At 44.8% G+C, this 18003-nt stretch overlaps 1 protein-coding gene across 1 annotated transcript in view; it reads right to left on the bottom strand.

Annotated features, from left to right (window-relative positions):
* Positions 1-1823: 1823 nt before the first annotated feature.
* The window catches only part of LOC141103612 (histo-blood group ABO system transferase 2-like), a 107243-nt gene continuing 91063 nt past the window's right edge, over positions 1824-18003 (bottom strand). The window contains exons 3-4 of the mRNA XM_073593404.1: positions 5913-6041; positions 1824-3034 (exon numbers count right to left, since the gene is read on the bottom strand). Coding sequence (XP_073449505.1) covers positions 2350-3034; positions 5913-6041 — 814 coding nt within the window. The 3' untranslated portion in view covers positions 1824-2349. The remainder of the gene's footprint in view (positions 3035-5912; positions 6042-18003) is intronic.

Below are 18003 nucleotides of genomic sequence, written 5' to 3'. Positions count from 1 at the left end.
TTTTATTGTTCCACTCAGCTAATGTGATCCCAGTGCTGACAGAGTGGGGCAATGGAGGGCCATTTTTTGTTAGGACTCCGGCAGTTAGAAGGTCGTAATGGTGCACAATGAAAACTTGTGGCTTTGTGTAATTAAAAGGCAGGCTTCATCCATCTGCTGGCTTGTATACAATTTTGGGGCAATGTTTAGGCATTTTGCCAAGGCACCCCTGAAGAAACCTCAAGGTACCCCAGGGTGCTGGGGCACCCTGTCCGAAAAAGGCTGTATTAAATGTTTTCTTAGATCTTTTCTATAGCAGAATTGTTTTATTCATGTTATCAGATTGCCCAATGGAGATAATAATACTCTAACAATATCAAAGTTTTGGCAAGCTACAGGCTTTACTTCCCAAACCTGATACAAAATAATCACAGGTCCTGCTGCTGTGTTGCTGTTTTTTCATAACTTCTATAGTTCAGCTTCAAAGTCAGCACAGCTCTTATAACAAAAAATAAATCCAAGGCTATGTTCACACTATGCCAGTTTCCTACACCCACCATTCATTTGAAAGGCCTGCTGTACCTACGGAAGATGCAGGGAAATGGTCCCCATACCCTTTCCAAAATTACAGCTGAAGAAAAATGACATAGTCCTATGCTGTTCCCGATATGGGAAAACACACTGCAGTTTCCAGTGCGCAGGGGTGCCTTTAATAATTCATGGCACCCCTAGCACATGCTAACAGCAATGCATTTTTGGTTAGGGAAGGCATGCGAATATACGCAGTCCTGTACCCCCATATAGTGTGAGCCTAGCCTTACGCATGACTATGTATGTAGGTATTAGAAGAAGCCATAATTTTTGTGTTTGAACAGACCTAAAGATCAGACATTAATTTTTTTTTTTTTTTTAGGAACCACTGACTCCTAGGGGGGGGATTTAAAAAGTGTCTGAGATAAGTACTATCTCAGCTGGTACAATTGCCCATAGAAACTAATCAGCTTCTTTCATGTTTCCACACAGCTTAGACAATAAAAATGTAAAAGCGAATTGGCTACATTCTTGTTATCAATCCCCCTCCTCATGTGTCTAAAGCCCCTTTTACATGAATGTTCCAATCGGGTTCTCCTGTCTGTTTTTCAGGCAAACCTGATCGGAACCTCCATTCTCCTCTGTTCGCTTACACCTGCATACATCCAATCCGATTAAAAACAGACAGATGAGGATCTGTTCCACTTCAGGGATCAGATAGCAGTCAGGTGTAAATGGACAGGCAGTCTGCTTACATCCAACCGTCTATACAGGAGAGCGGGCTGTGTCCATGTCCGCTCTGCATAAGTGTAGCAGACACGGACCCATCATCTGCCTGCTCAGCAGGAGTCAAAGGACATATCCCCTGCTAAGCAAGTGGATTGCAGGCGTTGTCCACCCGGTGTGAAAGGACCCTAAGGCTGGCCATACATATATCATTTTTTTGCCATCAGCCAGTGAGCTGATCAAAAATATACGAACAGATCCCCCCATCCACGCAAGTGTGGTAGCTGGAGCAATCCTTCCCGCTGTGCTATTGTATTCTGTCATTGGGGACTCCTTTGCTGTAACTCCAATTGGCTGCAGATGCTAAGCGAATGAAAATTTTCCAACAGCCCCGGTCAAGAGACGTTAATCAGTAGAGTAACTTGTCCCTGCAGAACTTCCTGTATTACAATCCTTCCATGGCCAGCTTGAGTCAAATCAAATAGACACCTGGCCAAAATGGCTCCTAGATTGTGTTTGTTGTGACTGCAGTAAAAACAGTGACCTCTTTGGTTAGTAGCTAGTAATTTAGGAATGCATGACATCAATTGAACAGTTCAGTGACTCTTTGTTTATTCTCTACAATACATGGATGCTATTTATCTTTGATATTTCTATCTTAGCCTTTAAGCAGGAACCTGATTTTCCATCTGCAACATCATGTTTTATGGTCAAATTACTTTTTTTTTTCTTCTTAATTAATTATGAAACTGATCAAAAAACTTCATTATATGTACATTTTCTTCAACAAAAAAGTGCACAGCTGGTTGACACCTGAAGCTAGGTGGTGCGACTATATTCCAAGGCACATGTATACTGAAAATTATTTATGGACCAAGATCAATTTTGGTGTGCAACAAACTGCAAATCAAATAAAATGGTTCATTCCAACAGTAAAAAAATCCCTGATTACCTTTTTTAACAAAGTATGGTATGAAGCTTCCATAATAAGTGAACCATAATGAACTCTCATTATTACCGAAAGAAAGGCTATGTCCATTGTATTAGGGTCCTCATTCTAAAGAATGGTAATAGATTAATGCACTTGGTTCCATGTGAAATGGCCAGAACATTTTAGTTTCTTACTTCCTCATGGTTTTTATGTACTGCTAAGAATCGCTTTCTTTTTATTAATTCGCCATTGGGCAAATTTGTGTCCCAGATATATTCTGGAGAAAGTACTTTGGTAGGTTTATTGTATACCAAATATCTGTTGAGATGGGACTCCTCCTGCCAAACGGCTTCAATGTTCTTTTTTTTGTCCTCCTTGATTCCATTATGGCAAGCTGTGCTAAGTTTGTGGATTTCTTCCACCTTCCCACCATACAATGCCGCCATATAATAGAAGTCCCCTTTACCATAGGGTATGTAAGCAGCAGAAATGGGCCTTCGCTCATATGTAAATCGTTGTGGATCAGCAAGGAAGTACCCTGGATGGATTGTGGCAAATAGGTCACCAAGGATTTCCACTCCCATATGATCATTAAAGACCATGTCCACATCAGCACATACCAAGTAGTCAATCTCATTTGGCATTTGCTCCTTTGTAATGGCTGTCAGAATTTCCATTCGTCGCATGGACACATCTTGCCATCGCTTGTCAGCAGATACTTCATGCAACTGCAGATTGCGACCTTCACCCATTTTGGGCTTAACTACATTACTGACATTGTCAGTAAAAACATAATACGTAACATTGTGGCCAACCATAAAGAAACGTTCTGCTGTTTCCAGAAGTGGACCAAGAAACCGAATGTACCTAGAAATAAAGATTCCATTGTTAAAAAATACTCTAAACACAAAAAATAAATAAATAAATAAATAAATACATAAATAAATAAATCTGATATTGTCAAATACAGCTGCATGGATTTCAACTAACTGTTTTATTATTCCTTTGTATTTAACTGATGAAAACCTAAATAATGACATTATCAGTACCAGGTCAAATAAAACCAGCAACACATTTTTTTGAAGCTGTCATGACAGTGAGCTGCAGAGATATTTAGCGGTGCCCCCGAAGGGGCTGCTGAAAGTTGCGGCCCACCTGTCACCCTGCCCAGCCCAGCATTCACTTCCTAATCACCTTGAAGACAATGAACAGTCCATGTGCTTGTTTTTGTGTTTTTTATTGAGGGATTTGAACTTGGATAGAGATGGGACTATATGGGTGCCCAATAGTATTACAGAACAGTCAATTTGGGACAGAACTATGTACACTCCTTGTACATGACACTTCTCCAGTCTCCTCCAGCACATCTCTTGCTTGAATACTATAATTCTCTCTCTCTTGCACAACACTTAACTCCAGGCACAGCTAGCACATGGTTAGGCCCAACTCTGACCCAGCCAGGCCTTAGAACTTGCCATTTGCAGGCAGGAACCGCGGGTCCCTTCGTAATGTAGAAAGATAGAATAGGAAGTCTTTAGTGATAGCTGTCCTATGGTGGACTACTGCTCCCAGCAATTCCTCTTCAGTCCCTGCCAGCCCTCCAGGCTGCAGCAGCCCAACTCCACTGCCTACAACATTGCAATCCTCACTGGCTCCACATCCAGCTCTGACTGTTTCCTCTCAGCCCTCTCTGGCATACCTCTCCAGCACTCCCGATAGCACATGCCACTCACCAGCCTTCCTGGCTGCTAACACAGCGGTGGTTCCCTCCTGAAGACTTGCCTGGCAACACTAGCCCCTGTTGTCCCCTTTGGTTCTTCTCTGTGCCTCCTGACCTGATCCTCCTTGCTTTCCAGAAGGGCTCTGTCCTGCACCCAAAACCCAGGCCCAAGGTCACCCCCCCAGAATAGGGAGCGCCCTCAAGGGCCCCGATAACCTAGGGCTCCATCTCCAGTTCTTCCACCCAACAACTCCTCCCCAGCTGGGCTGACTCTAGGTATTTAAGAAGGCCTGCTCCCTGCTAATGCAAGTTGGGGATTGGTTAGGGCTCCTTAGAAAACCCACAGACAGCTCCACCTCTCTTCCCCTCCTTTCTTTTAGAATATTCTAGAAGCCAGAGGGAGGTAACCGAGAAGTGATGCTATCTGTGAGTCACCAGCCTACTCTGAGCCACTCCCAGCCCACAGATCGAAACAAACAGGCCTAGATTTAAGCTAGGCCTGCCTAAATTTAACTGTTCTTAAAAAAATCTCACCTCTAGCACTTACCTAGGTAGAGGGTGCTACAGATATGCAAAAGGCTATGCATCTCAAATTAACCACTTGGCTTCCAGGAAGGTTTTAACCCCATAATGACCAGACCATTTTTTGCTTGTCAGCACTGTGCTACTGTAACTGGCAATTGCTTAGTCATGCAACACTGTACGAAAATAAAATTTATTATAGTTTTCACATACAAAAATGTTATAAAACATATCCAATAAATTCTAATTTCACCCAGATCTGGATTGTGTTTACTAACACACTCAAATCTGTGCTGTGATTGGCCACAGCCATCAGCAGATTCACAGCCTAAATCATTGGCTGGGAGCCTGCTGACGAACTGGTGCTGTGATTGATGCAGGGGGTGCCTGTAAACCAAGGAGTTCCTCCACAATGTACGGGTATGTGGCAGGGGAACAATAAAACCGTTGGCCAGCAGTAAAACTTAAGCTACTGGGCTGCAAGTGATTAAAGTGTATGAAAAACCCCAAGAATTAATTAATTTTATTTGTTCGCCTTTGGTTTAACTATACTGTACTACTGAAAGTGTTTTGTAATAAATGTTCCAAAAGTGCAACAAAAATACTGGTAATCCTGCCAAAAATATTGTGAGCTAACTTCCTGTGCACTCTGCCTCTACTGACTCTATCAGGTAGCATTGTTCCCAATTCTCTTTGTGGACTACAGAACACCTCCCCCATATTATGGAGCTGAGGAGGATGTGTTCTGTAGTCCTAACACTTTCTGTTGTAGGATCCAAATATACTGTACAGTACAGTGATTGAGAATTGTCACCCTAGGGCAGGAAGTTACTAGCAGGATCACCAGGTGAAAATGCCTGAAAAAAATACTTCAGTGACTACATTTAAGGACTGGTAAACAGCAATATATTATATTTTTGTTCATGGGTTTAGATGTATCTTAAGGTCTTTATTTTGGGAATGATAATATTAGTAATAACGAGGTATACACATTGGTCAGAACATTTTGCACATTGCTCAGGGGCTGTATTCTGAACTTCACCAGAAAAAAAAAACGAAAAACCTATTTAACCAACACAACTGTGTGTTAAAATTCTTTAGGTGTAATGGCTGCATTCGTTTCCTTTTTTATGTTTTTTTTTCCTTTTTAATACTACTTTTTGATCTGGCCAGTAAGAAAGCCATGGGAAAATGGATATCGATGGATAGTTGTAGGATATGATTGTATAGTAAGTTATTGATCATACCTCTGTTTCTACCAGGCAATTTAAAAATCTGATCAAAATAAGATTGAATTTGGCATGACTGGTACGCTGTAATATATAACATTTTTGTTTTGGGTTTCATACAGCTTTAAATTAAAGCAAAAACATCTGAGTTACAGTTAACTTTTTACATTGCTTTTCTTACATTGCTTAATAGTTTTTGTAATTGCTCAACACTTGGAGGATATGTTGAAAAGCAGTTCTATCTCACAAAACCAGTATATTTACTCATACTTACTTTTTCACAGCAAATACAAACAGTCCTATCCTGGTGTCCTTGTGTTGCGCATTTAAAGTTTTTAAGTTATATATTCCATCCCAGATGATTGGAGCAAGCCAAGAAGTGAGAACATTCAGACTTGCTTTCCTAATGACAGATAAAATCTATTAGAACAACATTAAAAAACAGTACTCTAGCTAGTACAGTAGTACAGACTTCCTTTTAACAATGTCATTGGTTGTCCTGTTTGCCAGTGCTGGACATGTTGCAGTCTTAAATGGCAATTCCAGGCCAATCTCTAAATGCATTCCTGAAAACACATAAGTGATGTTCATGATCATTTATGCCTGCTGTGCTATACAGGTACACAGCAGAGAAGGAATACATTTTTTTTTTTTTTTAGTACCCGGGGGCCTGCCCCTTGTGTAACTTATTTGCCCAAACCAGGGCTAACTCCAGATTTAAGAAGCTGCAAATTTGCTTGGGTGATTTAAACTCCTCTTGAGAGCAACACAGCACACCACCGATCACCTCGTTGCGCGCTTCCCCAGGGGCACGCATGAGTGGCATGTTGTGAAGGACATCATAGGACCTCCAGTCACAATTAAACCACTGCCCAGATGTCATTTTGCTATAGGCTGGGCGGGATGCGGTTAAAGTTACTCCTTTTTTAACATACTGTATTTCTGTGCCTTGTTTGCTCTTATCTCATTTCCATCAGCTGGAATTTGACAGCTGAATGAGAGGGAATGGGCTTAAGCCAGGAGGACTGTTACATAAAAAAGTGATAAATGCTCATATTTTTTGCAGGTAAAAAGTGTGCATTTATTATTTTTTAAAACAGGAGCTTGCAAAGTATTGCACCCATGATCAGCAAATCACAGGTGTAATGTCAGACTCCTGCACACACTACCTACAGCTCTGTTGCCCATACCTCTGTACAGTAAATGTATACACATTACTGGAAATGAAATAAGAATCCACTTACATCAAAAGGTCAGGAATGTCAGCACTGAAATAAATTTGAGTCAATCAACTCTCCCATGAAGACAGGTGGGTTGGAAAAAGGTTCAGGATCCTAAGACAGTTCACCCAAGCTGCCTCAGCCCAGAGCTGGTATGAGAGTACGCAGCCGGCAATAGCAGTGTCTGTAGCGCTCAGGGACTAGAATAGGAAGCAGCGGGGGAGAGACACAAAGCACCGCTTGCAGAGCTATTAACAGGGATGGGAATAAAAGGCTTGAAAAAGGGACTTGATGCCCAGAAATGCATTGCCGTTTTTATTCCCATCCCTGTGACAGCTCTGTAAGTGGTGCTCTATGCCTCTCCCCTGATGCTTCCAACTTCTGTTCCTGAGCGCTGCAGACAATGCTATTGCTGGCTGTGTACTCTCATATTGGCTCAGGGCTAAGGCTGTGTGGGTGAACATATATATATATATATATATATATATATATATATATATATATATATATATATATATATATATATACCAAAAATACCCATGTTACTGATCGCTATATTAACAGCTGCTGTGTAAAACATGTAACGAGCCCCTTGCTCGCTCAGTTCCACTCTCCCGACACTCCTCTGCTGCTATAGAATCAGATTGCAGATCGCACCATCTGATTGCTCGGTCATCCAATGCTCCGGGATTAGAATTACAGCTATGTGCCGTTCTAACCCAGTTGTGATAGCTCAGAACAAACACCAGGCAGGCTGTATGTAAGTTCAACCAGGAATCTCACTTTATTGCAAAATACAGGCTTTTATACCCTAAAAGTGCAGGTGCAGACCTCCTGCTCATATTACTCTAACAATACAGCTGTAACCTAATTAACCTAATTAACATGAGCTAATAAACTAATCCCTTTAAACAGCCTAGATGACTCAGACATGACTTTTAGGCCAGACTGGCCGTCTTGTAGTTCAGAAAATCCAATCAACATTATCACAATCAACATAGACTCTTCACACAATAGCAGAGTTAATTAACACAAACAACAATGGGAATCTAATGACTCTTAGATCCCATACTATAGACTTATTTACAATACACATTTTATCAGACAACAGACAGACAGGTGCTGGAATTTACATCAGCATCTCCTAACAGTATCTGTCCCAGCATTATGAATCAGCCATTATTCCAATATGGCAAATCCAGGGTCCCCAGAGTCTGTGTGTCCTGGGGGACCAGGACCCGAATCCACAGTAATACCACCTCAAGGGTCCCCAGGCATACAGCTCACAAAGAGCACCGTTCCCCCAAATGCAAGGGCCCCCGATCGATCGGCAAGAGGCTAGCATACAGTCCCCTCCAAAAGTCTCTCTCCCGGCTAGGTCTGTCACAAAACACAATTAATGTTCTTATAATTATTAAACCTCAGTACTGAGGTTTAATAATTATAAGAACATTGATTGTATGGGTGAACGGTCTTGGAACCCTGGACCTTTTTCCATCCTGCTTGTCTTCAAGAGTAGAGTCGAGTAGAGTTTGACTCCAATTGATGTTGACATCTCTCCCCTTTGATGTAAGTAGATGCTCATTCTATTTCTTTTACAAAAAGTTTTATTGATAATCATAGCAATTTCACAGTTTAACAGTGCAGAGAATGCATCATGAATAAACATAACATAAAATTTAGCATCTTATTAAAAAAATAAGTATACTAGTAAATTCAAGAAAAACAAAACAATAAGAATATAACAGAGGCTGAAAACAGTTGTACGTTGGAAACATGAAAGTGGTTGGACACACTAAGGAATGCCGTAGGACCGCATCCGATTTTTAACAAATACTTGAAGAGTTTGTCACAACAGGGGCCTAGCTGTAAATAGTCCTAAGTATCTATCCATGTAACCATCTCATCCAAGGCTATGCCCGGTGGCCAGATGGCTTCTTAGGTGCAAGTGAGAAGTAAGAGTATTGAGAGGGAGGTTAAAGAAGAACTAGGGGTTGAGATTAGCTAAGAAGGGACGAGTAAAGAATAGGGGGAAGGAGAGAAGAGGAAAAAAAGGGGGGAGGGTGGGTCCTCGCGGTTGGGTGCAAGAGTGCATTAAATCCGAAGAAGGGTGGTATCAAATCTGGTGGGTTTAGTATATTCGACCCATGGCCTCCATACCTTCAGGAACTTATCATGAGTGTCCGAAAGGACAGCAGTCAGCTTTTTGTTAACCATTATATCGTGTATGCGATTCTTAAACACCTCAAAACTTAGTAACTGCGTCTTCCATGCCCTAGCTATCGTTAGTTTGGTTGCAGTAAAGAGATGAAGAGCCAGTTGGCGCCCTGGGTGAAGCAGTTCTGCAATTGGGTTGCAGAGAAGAGATTCGTATGGTTCTTTTTTGAGGTCAGCATGGAGTATGTTTCGGAGGAGGGAGTAAACTCTGATCCATAACCTGCGTACCCTCGGACAGGTCCACCAGATGTGCGTCATTGTGCCCTCCTGGGAGCACCCTCGGAAACACAGGGGGAGTAGGCTGGAAAGAAACAGGCCAGTCTAGCCGGTGTGTAGTACCACCTGTAAAGTACCTTATAGGCATTTTCTAAAAAGATGACGTTCTTTTAGCATTTGGATATCGTTAAAGTCATGACCTGCCAGTCCTCCGGATCTAGCTGTTTTCCTAGTTCCCTTTCCCATTGAAGGTGATAGGGCCGTGTTGGTGGTTTTTTAGAGGTAATAATAGAGGAATAGATCAGTGATATTAAACCCGAGGTTTGAGGTCTTGCTTTGCAGAAGTTCTCAAAGGGGGTCAAAGTATAAGGGGTGGGTCGAAATTGTATAAGCCCCTGGAGAAAATGGTGAATCTGTAGGTAGCTGTAGTGTTTGTGTAACGGGATATCGTGAGAGGAGCGAAAAGCCTCAAATGATATTATCCTAGTGGGGGTAAAAAAAGAGTGGATGTCCGTGAAACCGATTGTCTTCCACTAGGAGAACTGCTGTGGATTTTTGCAGCCTGGTGGGAACAATGGGCACTGGAGAAGTTGAAGTAAGGGTAGATGAAGAGAAATCAGGCCGGCCGAATACTTGACCGAGTCCCATATGCGAAGGGAATGGGCCAGACATGGCCCCGTCACGAGAGGGCGATGTGTGGAGGGGAGCCAGGGCAACGAGGAGATGGGTGTTGGGTGCGAGTCCACTAGGACTCTAAAGAAGTAAAGTAATTTCAGCAGGTATGTCATACAAATAGGCACGATCCTGCTGAACCAGGATAATGGGAGATGAGCCCAGGACGACAACATGTTTGTCAGCTTCTTAAGTATAGGAGGAAAGTTTGCCTTATAGAGTCCCGCATAGGTTTGGCTGAGCCAGATCCCCAGGTACGGTAATGAAGTCAGCCATTGGAACGTGAAGGTGTTTTTTAAGGTTATCAAGTCCGAAGGCCGAAGATTGATTGACATGGCTTTTGATTTGATTAGAAGGATATCATCTGCGAACAGTGATATCTTATGGGGTGTGCCTGCTATCTCAACACCAGTTATGTCCGGGTGAGATCGGATCGCCTCTGCCAACGGTTCCATGGTCAAAATAAATAGGAGTGGGGAGAGTGGGCAGCCTTGCAGAGTTCCCCTCCTTATGGAAAAGGGAACTGATTCAAAAACCATAGTATTTGACCTTAGCCTGTGGGGAGTCATATAGTGCCATTACTAGGGTTGTCCCGATACCGATACTAGTATCGGTATCGGCACCGATACCAAGCATTTGCCCAAGTACTTGTACTCGGGCAAATGCTCCCGATGCTTCCACCGATACCTAAACTGTCAGCAGTGATCGGCGCGTGGGGGAGTTACAAGCTTCTCCCCCCGCGGCTTTCAGCTGCTTTAGTGACATACAGCGGTGATCGGTGCTTGTAACTCCCCCACACGTGATCACCGCTGACTGTCACCTCATCCCCCTTAGCCCCCCTCCGCTGTCCTGCTCCGTTGCTTTGTCCCCCTCCGTTCCTCTGTCCCCCTCCGCTGTCCTCCTTCTTTGCTCTGTCCCCCTCCGTTCCTCTGTCCCCCTCCGCTGTCCTCCTTCTTTGCACTGTCCCCCTCCGTTCCTCTGTCCCCCTCCGCTGTCCTCCTTCTTTGCACTGTCCCCCTCCGTTCCTCTGTCCCCCTCCGCTGTCCTCCTTCTTTGCTCTGTCCCCCTCCGTTCCTCTGTCCCCCTCCGCTGTCCTCCTTCTTTGCTCTGTCCCCCTCCGTTCCTCTGTCCCCCTCCGCTGTCCTCCTTCTTTGCACTGTCCCCCTCCGTTCCTCTGTCCCCCTCCGCTGTCCTCCTTCTTTGCACTGTCCCCCTCCTTTCCTCTGTCCCCCTCCGCTGTCCTCCTTCTTTGCTCTGTCCCCCTCCGCTGTCCTCCTTCTTTGCTCTGTCCCCCTCCGTTCCTCTGTCCCCCTCCGCTGTCCTCCTTCTTTGCTCTGTCCCCCTCCGTTCCTCTGTCCCCCTCCGCTGTCCTCCTTCTTTGCTCTGTCCCCCTCCTTTCCTCTGTCCCCCTCCGCTGTCCTCCTTCTTTGCTCTGTCCCCCTCCGCTGTCCCCATCCGTTCCAGCTTTCCGCTGTCCCCCTCTCTCTTCCTCTGTCCCCTCCGTTCTGCTGTCTCTCCGCTGTGTGAATGGACAGAGTTAGCTGACTCTGTCCATTCACATAACTGAAACATTGTAATCACCTGTGATTACGATGTGTCAGTTTATGAATGGAGAGGAGCCGCTGTCTTCTCTCCATTCATTGTCAGTGCAGCTGAGACTGCAGAGAAAGGGACTGGGGAATCTCTATCCTCTGTCTCTTTCTCTGTCTCAAGGGGGAGATATCAGAGGTCTGTTAAGACCCCTGATATCTCACCAAAGCCCCCCAACAGGGCTGATTAAAAAAAAAAAAAAAAAAACACACACATAGTGCAATAAAGAATAAAAAAAATTAAATTGTAAAAAATAATAAATGTAAATGAAAAAAAAAAAAAAACACACACCGTTCACTCCCCCCCCCTAAAAAAAAAAAAAAAAAAAACACTGTCACGTGACATTAAAAAAAGTATCGGTAATCGGTATCGGCGAGTACTTGAAAAAAAGTATCGGTACTTGTACTCGGTCCTAAAAAAGTGGTATCGGGACAACCCTAGCCATTACCCATTGCAAGAATGACGATCCGAAGCCATAGTGGGTGAGTACCATCATCAGGTAAGGCCAGGACAAAGTATCGAAGGCCTTGTTCATGTCAAGAGACAGTAACATAGTTGCTATAGACCGGCTATTGGCTATCTGCTGAAGTTGTATTATACGTCTGATAGCGTCTCCTGCTTGTCGCCCCGGAACAAACCCCACCTGGTCCTTTTTGACCAGGCGTGGTAAGAATTTTTTGATGTCTACATTAATAAGTGAGATGGGCCTAAAATTGGTCCAAGACGAGTGGTCACGGTCGGGTTTTGAAATCATAACAATATTGGCGGTTAAGAGGTTAGGAGTGAGTGCATGGCCATCTTTACTGCACTGAACATAGTCGTTAAATGGGGGGCTAAGACGTCTGCTAACTTCCTATAGTAAAGAGCCGTGAAGCCATCCGGGCCTGGACGTTTGCCTACTTTCAGTTCTTTTATGCCCTGTAATACTTCCGTTAACTGAATGTCCCGGTCCATTAATGAAGTGTGTGTATCGGACAGTTTAGGCAATGTCAGTCCTGTCAGGAAGGATGTCAGGTCTTGGGTGGGAGGCTGAGTGGCGACCTTGTAGAGGGTGGTGAGGCGGTGTTCTTCCAACACTTTCAATGGGTTACCTGTGAGGACATTATGTCTAGGGCTAAGAGTGATAGGGTTTTGTTTTGGGGTAAAGGTGCGCAGCCTATTGGCCAGCACTGAGTTGGGTCTGTTGGCTTTGGCATACCATTTCTGGTGGGCCCAGGTAATGTACGTTCTGCCTCTTCAGTGAGGCATAGGTCGAGTTCTATATGCGCCCCATCTAATAATTTACGATTAGCCAGAGTAGGGGACTGTTTAAAAATTGTGGATAGGGAGTCTAGGCGCGCTTCTAAAGAATGCCGCATTGCTATTCGCTCTCCCTTGTGTTTTGCTGCCAGTTGAATTATATGCCCCCTGAGTACCGCTTTGTATGCTTCCCAGAATGTCACCTTGGAGGAAACCGACCCAGTGTTAAGCCTGAAATATTCCACTGAGGCTTGAGTAATATTGGTGAGGACTTCCTTAAAAGATAAGAGTGAGTCATTCATAGTCCAAGGTGAATATTGAGGTTTACTGAGTAGTGAGTGGCATATGACCAAAACAGGGTCATGGTCTGTCCAAGGAGCTGCTAAAATGGAAGCAGACACAACCAGGGGGAGATGTTTCCTCAGAACAAACATATGGTCAATTCTGGAATGGGAATGATGAGGATGGGAGTAATGGGTATAGTCCCTGCCAATGGGGTGTAGCTCCCTCCCGATATCTACCATTTCATGACTTTGTAAAGAATACGTAAATTTTTTTGCATCGGGTAATGGAGCTTTGTGTTCAGAGGGGTACATATCCAGAGCAGGGTTCAGCGTAACATTAGAGTCTCTCGCTAAGAGGAGATTGCCTCTCTGGTGGGACTGCAACAGGGAGCAGATATGGGAGAGGACAGGTCCCGCATTATTATTTGGAGCATAATAAGTTAAGATGGGGACCGACTTGTGTATGGCAATCAAAACGCCCCTCTGTTTAGTCAGGCCATTAGCCAGAAAAACTTGAGGGTATAGGGCATTGAAGTATTTAGGACAGGAAGAAGATGAGAAATGGGTCTCCTGTAGGCATGCTATGTTCACTTTCTGTTGCTTAAGATATTTAAAAACTTTAACCCTTTTTTGGGAGGAGTTCATTCCCTGCACATTCAGGGATAGCCAGTTAAGCTTCATGGTACATGGGAAGTTAGCCATAAAACTACTTTACTCACCCACCGCGAGGACCTGAAAAAGAGAAAAGGGCGGTAGAGAGGGACTGAAACAAAGAAAAGAACAAGGTAGAAGGACATACTGTAGTACATATAATGGCCAGTAAAAAATTGTAGCATATAGTACTGAAAAAGTATGAGTGCAACTGGTTGTGGGGCTAAAGGCCCACAAGGGGGTTAGATGTTGGTTGGGACTAATGTCCCAACCAAGACCCAACACATGGGGGGGAACAGTGATCCAACGGAACTGCTCGGCATTGTTATATAGTAAAATTAACCGTAGATCTTTAAGCACAAGACCTGGTGCACCGCTTAAGGCACTAAAGAGGAACCCAAATATCCTAAGATATGTGGTTGCCTTTTATCATAGGTCTCTCTGTTGCCCTGGGTTCCCCTCCACTGTCGAGGGGGCCCAAGGCGAGCAAGCGACCAAAATTACATTGAGGTAGTCCCATATGGCTACCAAATATATACAGAGGGAGAGGCAATCAATCTCAATAAAAAATGTAAATCACAACACTAACAGGGTGAGGAAATAACAAAATATTTTGAAACCCACCCACCTCCCAGTGGGGACAGGAGACTACTGTCTGCAGTCCGCAGCACAATGACGGCTGCCGGAGAGCTGAGAAAACCAGCATGTTTGCATCAGGTAAAAAACAAAACTCAATAGAGCAAGATAGAACAAAGTAGAACCTGTCAGAATTCTGTTATTCCACTGTTTAACAGGGTGTGAGTGCACCCCTGTACAGAGGCGGCAGTATGCAGCCAGCTGAACACTCCGCGACCGCCACGTAGGACCCCTGTAAAGGGGGCCAAAGTGACATGCCATACTGAGGGCTCAATGTCTTGCCTCAGTGAGGCCGACATATCCTAGAGGCACCATCTCGCAGTTGGGGCGCCTCAGGGGGGGCCCAGTTCTGTCAAGTTCTTGCAAGAAGTTGAGTGTCAGTTCAGGTTCAATTGAACAGAAAAAACTAGCATCTGTGAGATCAGTTCTGCCTATTACCGACTCAGTAACAACATGCTGGGTATCAACGGGTGCTAGACATAATGTAGGTCCGATAGCAGTAGGAGGCAGGCTTAGGGTTTCATGGAGTCATTTGTAAATTTTCTGTGTAGAACCGTCAACGTGAGAGGTTACATGTCATCAGCCCTTAGGGCCCGCTATGAACCTTTGGACCTGCAGGTCTCGCAAGGCTTGCAAGCCGGGTTGAGACCTTTGGAGGGGCTGAGGGGCCTGATGAGGAGACTGGGAGGATCTGGGCCGGGAGGTAGAAGAGGGTGCATCTCCCTGGGAAGGTGGTATATCCAGCTGTAGTTCCCAGAAATTATGTTTCAGGTCGGAGGGGGAGGATGCGTGGAACTGGCGACCAAGATGCGAAAATGAAAGCTTAAAAGGGATTACCCATCTATATTTGATCCCTTGGGTCTGCAGGATCTGGAGGTAGGGTTTCAGACCCCTTCTCCTAGCAATGGTTACTGGAGAGAGATCCGCAAAAAGCTGAAGGGGATTACCCTGGAGAGAGAGGTCTTGCTGTTCCCGTGCAGCTTGAAGGAGCCGCTCCTTGGTGAGGTAAAAATGGAACTTGATGATGACATCTCTTGGGGGGCCTTCTGACGGTTTGGGTGCTAGGGATCTATACGGTCAAATTCCAGTCCGGGTGTCAGCTCCTGGAAAAAAGTAGTTGCTGTACCATGCAAATCAGTAGTTTTTTCTGGGACTCTGCGGATATGAAGAATATCCCTGCGGGCCTTATTTTTTGCATCTTCTAGTTTGTCTCGCAGGGACTCCAGCTCTGCAGACAATTTATCCACCTCTTCTTCATGGCTTTCAAGCACAGTGGTTGCTAAGTCCATTCTTTGCTCTAACTGGTTAGTGCAGTGGCCTATCTCTTTAAGTCCTTTTACAAGGTCAGAGGAGAGCTTGCGTGAGGCCTGTGTGATTTCATCTCTCACAATGGAGCAAAATCTGTTCAGCAGGGCATCTGAGTCTGCATGAAGGGGACTTACCAGGTCCGTAGGGAACTGGTGCAGGCTGCCAGCTGAGGAAGCAGGGTCCGCTGCCGAGTGTTGTGAGGAGTCGTCAGGCTCCGGAGGATTGGGAGCCATTGTCTTTTTCCCCTTCCCTGAGGCCGGAGCTGATTTGGGCTGTGTATTATACTTTTGACGGTTCTTCGTTGAGCGGTACATAACCGCTGGATGCCTGATGTGTTCCGGAAGCTTTCAGTGTGTGCGGGTTGTGCTACGCTAGCCGAGGTTTGCCGTTCCGTCGACACGGAGCAGGGGAATCAGGCACCAATCTTCCCTACTCACGCGCATGCGCCCCGCTCATTCTATTTCTAATAAAGTGTTGTATTTGTTGCTGACATCTTTTTGTGCTCAGCTGTGAGGCTGCTCTTTTGTGGACACTGCATCTTGATGTATGGCAGATCCCCACTCACATATACAAGACATAAAAAGGATCAGGGGGGCGTGGCTTGGTGCGTGGCATAGATGGCAGCATAGTGAAGGAGCTCCAACTTTATCGCAGCCTCAACCCATCTCTTTGCACACTGCTCACACGATAATTAGCAGGAAGAACCACAGCACACCGCACACAAGATCCCACCGTACATCGGCAACCCACAGAAGTAGGAACATATTGGATCTCTTCAGAAGCCAGGCATCCTCCCAGAGCAACATGTCTAGAGGCAAGATGGTGCCGCCGCACATGGAGGAGGATTTCAGTGAGGACTCCCAGTCCACATCAGAGGAGTCCCCCCCGCCCTGACCTCCCCCTTACATATGCAGAGAGGTCTGGCTTTGCATCGGACATTAAATCCACCTTCTCAGTGGCCAAAACGGATCTCAAAACCAACCTGCTAGTCCTGACAGAAAAGATGGTCTCTGTAGAAGCAATCCCATCATTTTATTGAAATGAACAGACATCTAGAGGACCTGGAACACAGGGGTAGGAGGAACAATATCAGGGTAAGGGGGATCCCAGAATCCGTGGAAACTGGGCAAATTACACCGGCCTTACAAAGGATATGCAATAGTCTGCTGGAAAGACCTGAAGGCAGAGAAATTTAATTTGTAAGAGCCCACAGAGCACTCAGCCAGGGGCCCCGACACTTTGCCTCCATGTGACATCATCTGCTGTCTGCAAAACTTCTCGCTAAAGGAAAACATCATGCATAAGGCCCGCAGAAATAAACAAATCATTTTTAACAGGGAGACAATTATGCTTTTCCATGATCTCTCTCAGATAACCCTAAAAAAAAAAATCACAGGGCTTTACGTCCACACCTGGATAAACTAAGAGAGAGGGACTTGAGGTATTCATGGTGCTTTCCGTTTGCCTTACTAGTGACCCATAATGGGAGGCAACACTCCCTTCATTCGCCAGAGGATCTCTCAGAATTCTACAGGACCCACTCTTCCACGGCAGTTAATGATGCCTGAAACCATCCACAAACATTCGATAACCCCAGTTGAAACTCTGCAAACGATTTCTACTACAGGCTCCAGCTCCCTAAATTCTACAGTTAACCTACACCCCTACTTCATCTATAGCTCACAAGGACCAGTCTGACTGCCATCACTCACCTGCCCCAATACCTGGACTGCTACAGTTCATCACCCGCAACAAGATGAGAAGAAACTTGGCCCAGTTCTCCACATTTTCCTGGCCCGAGTCCCAAGGAGACATCTTCGAGACTTTTCATCCTTAATTTCAATACCACCCTGCATATTAAGGTGCTAAGGCAGTTACCCAGACATTCACCTACTTGCTGCCCATTTGAGGTTAATTGTCCACAGGCCATCTTAAGGACTGAGGAACACTCTATCCATCTAGCCACCTATGCGGCTTACAAAGCTGATATCTAGACAGCACACTGATCTTCCACCAAGACACCTGCTCCTTTAAATCTGCTGGTATCTAAGGGTGTAGAAATAGTTACTTCTTCTGTAGTTATAGCTTAATCACATGTTCTAACTCAGAGGTCATATATTACTGTGTTGATTAGAATTAGCTACAGGTTTGCTGCAAACTGTTCAGATCCACACCTAACAACTAACAACTCATGAAAACAGAGAGGAACAAATCATTCTAGTCCCTCTGCTTCCCATCAAATGCAGTGGTTTTCCTGTTCGTGTTTTTGTTTTTAGCTTTCTTATTAACAGCACCATAAATGCAAAATTGACCTACAGTATCTCACAAAAGT

Source organism: Aquarana catesbeiana, linkage group LG07, assembly GCF_042186555.1.
Source record: "Aquarana catesbeiana isolate 2022-GZ linkage group LG07, ASM4218655v1, whole genome shotgun sequence".
Classification (NCBI taxonomy): Eukaryota; Metazoa; Chordata; class Amphibia; order Anura; family Ranidae; genus Aquarana; species Aquarana catesbeiana.
Note: the sequence above shows the minus strand (reverse complement) of the source record. Positions and strands in the feature narration are given on the sequence as shown.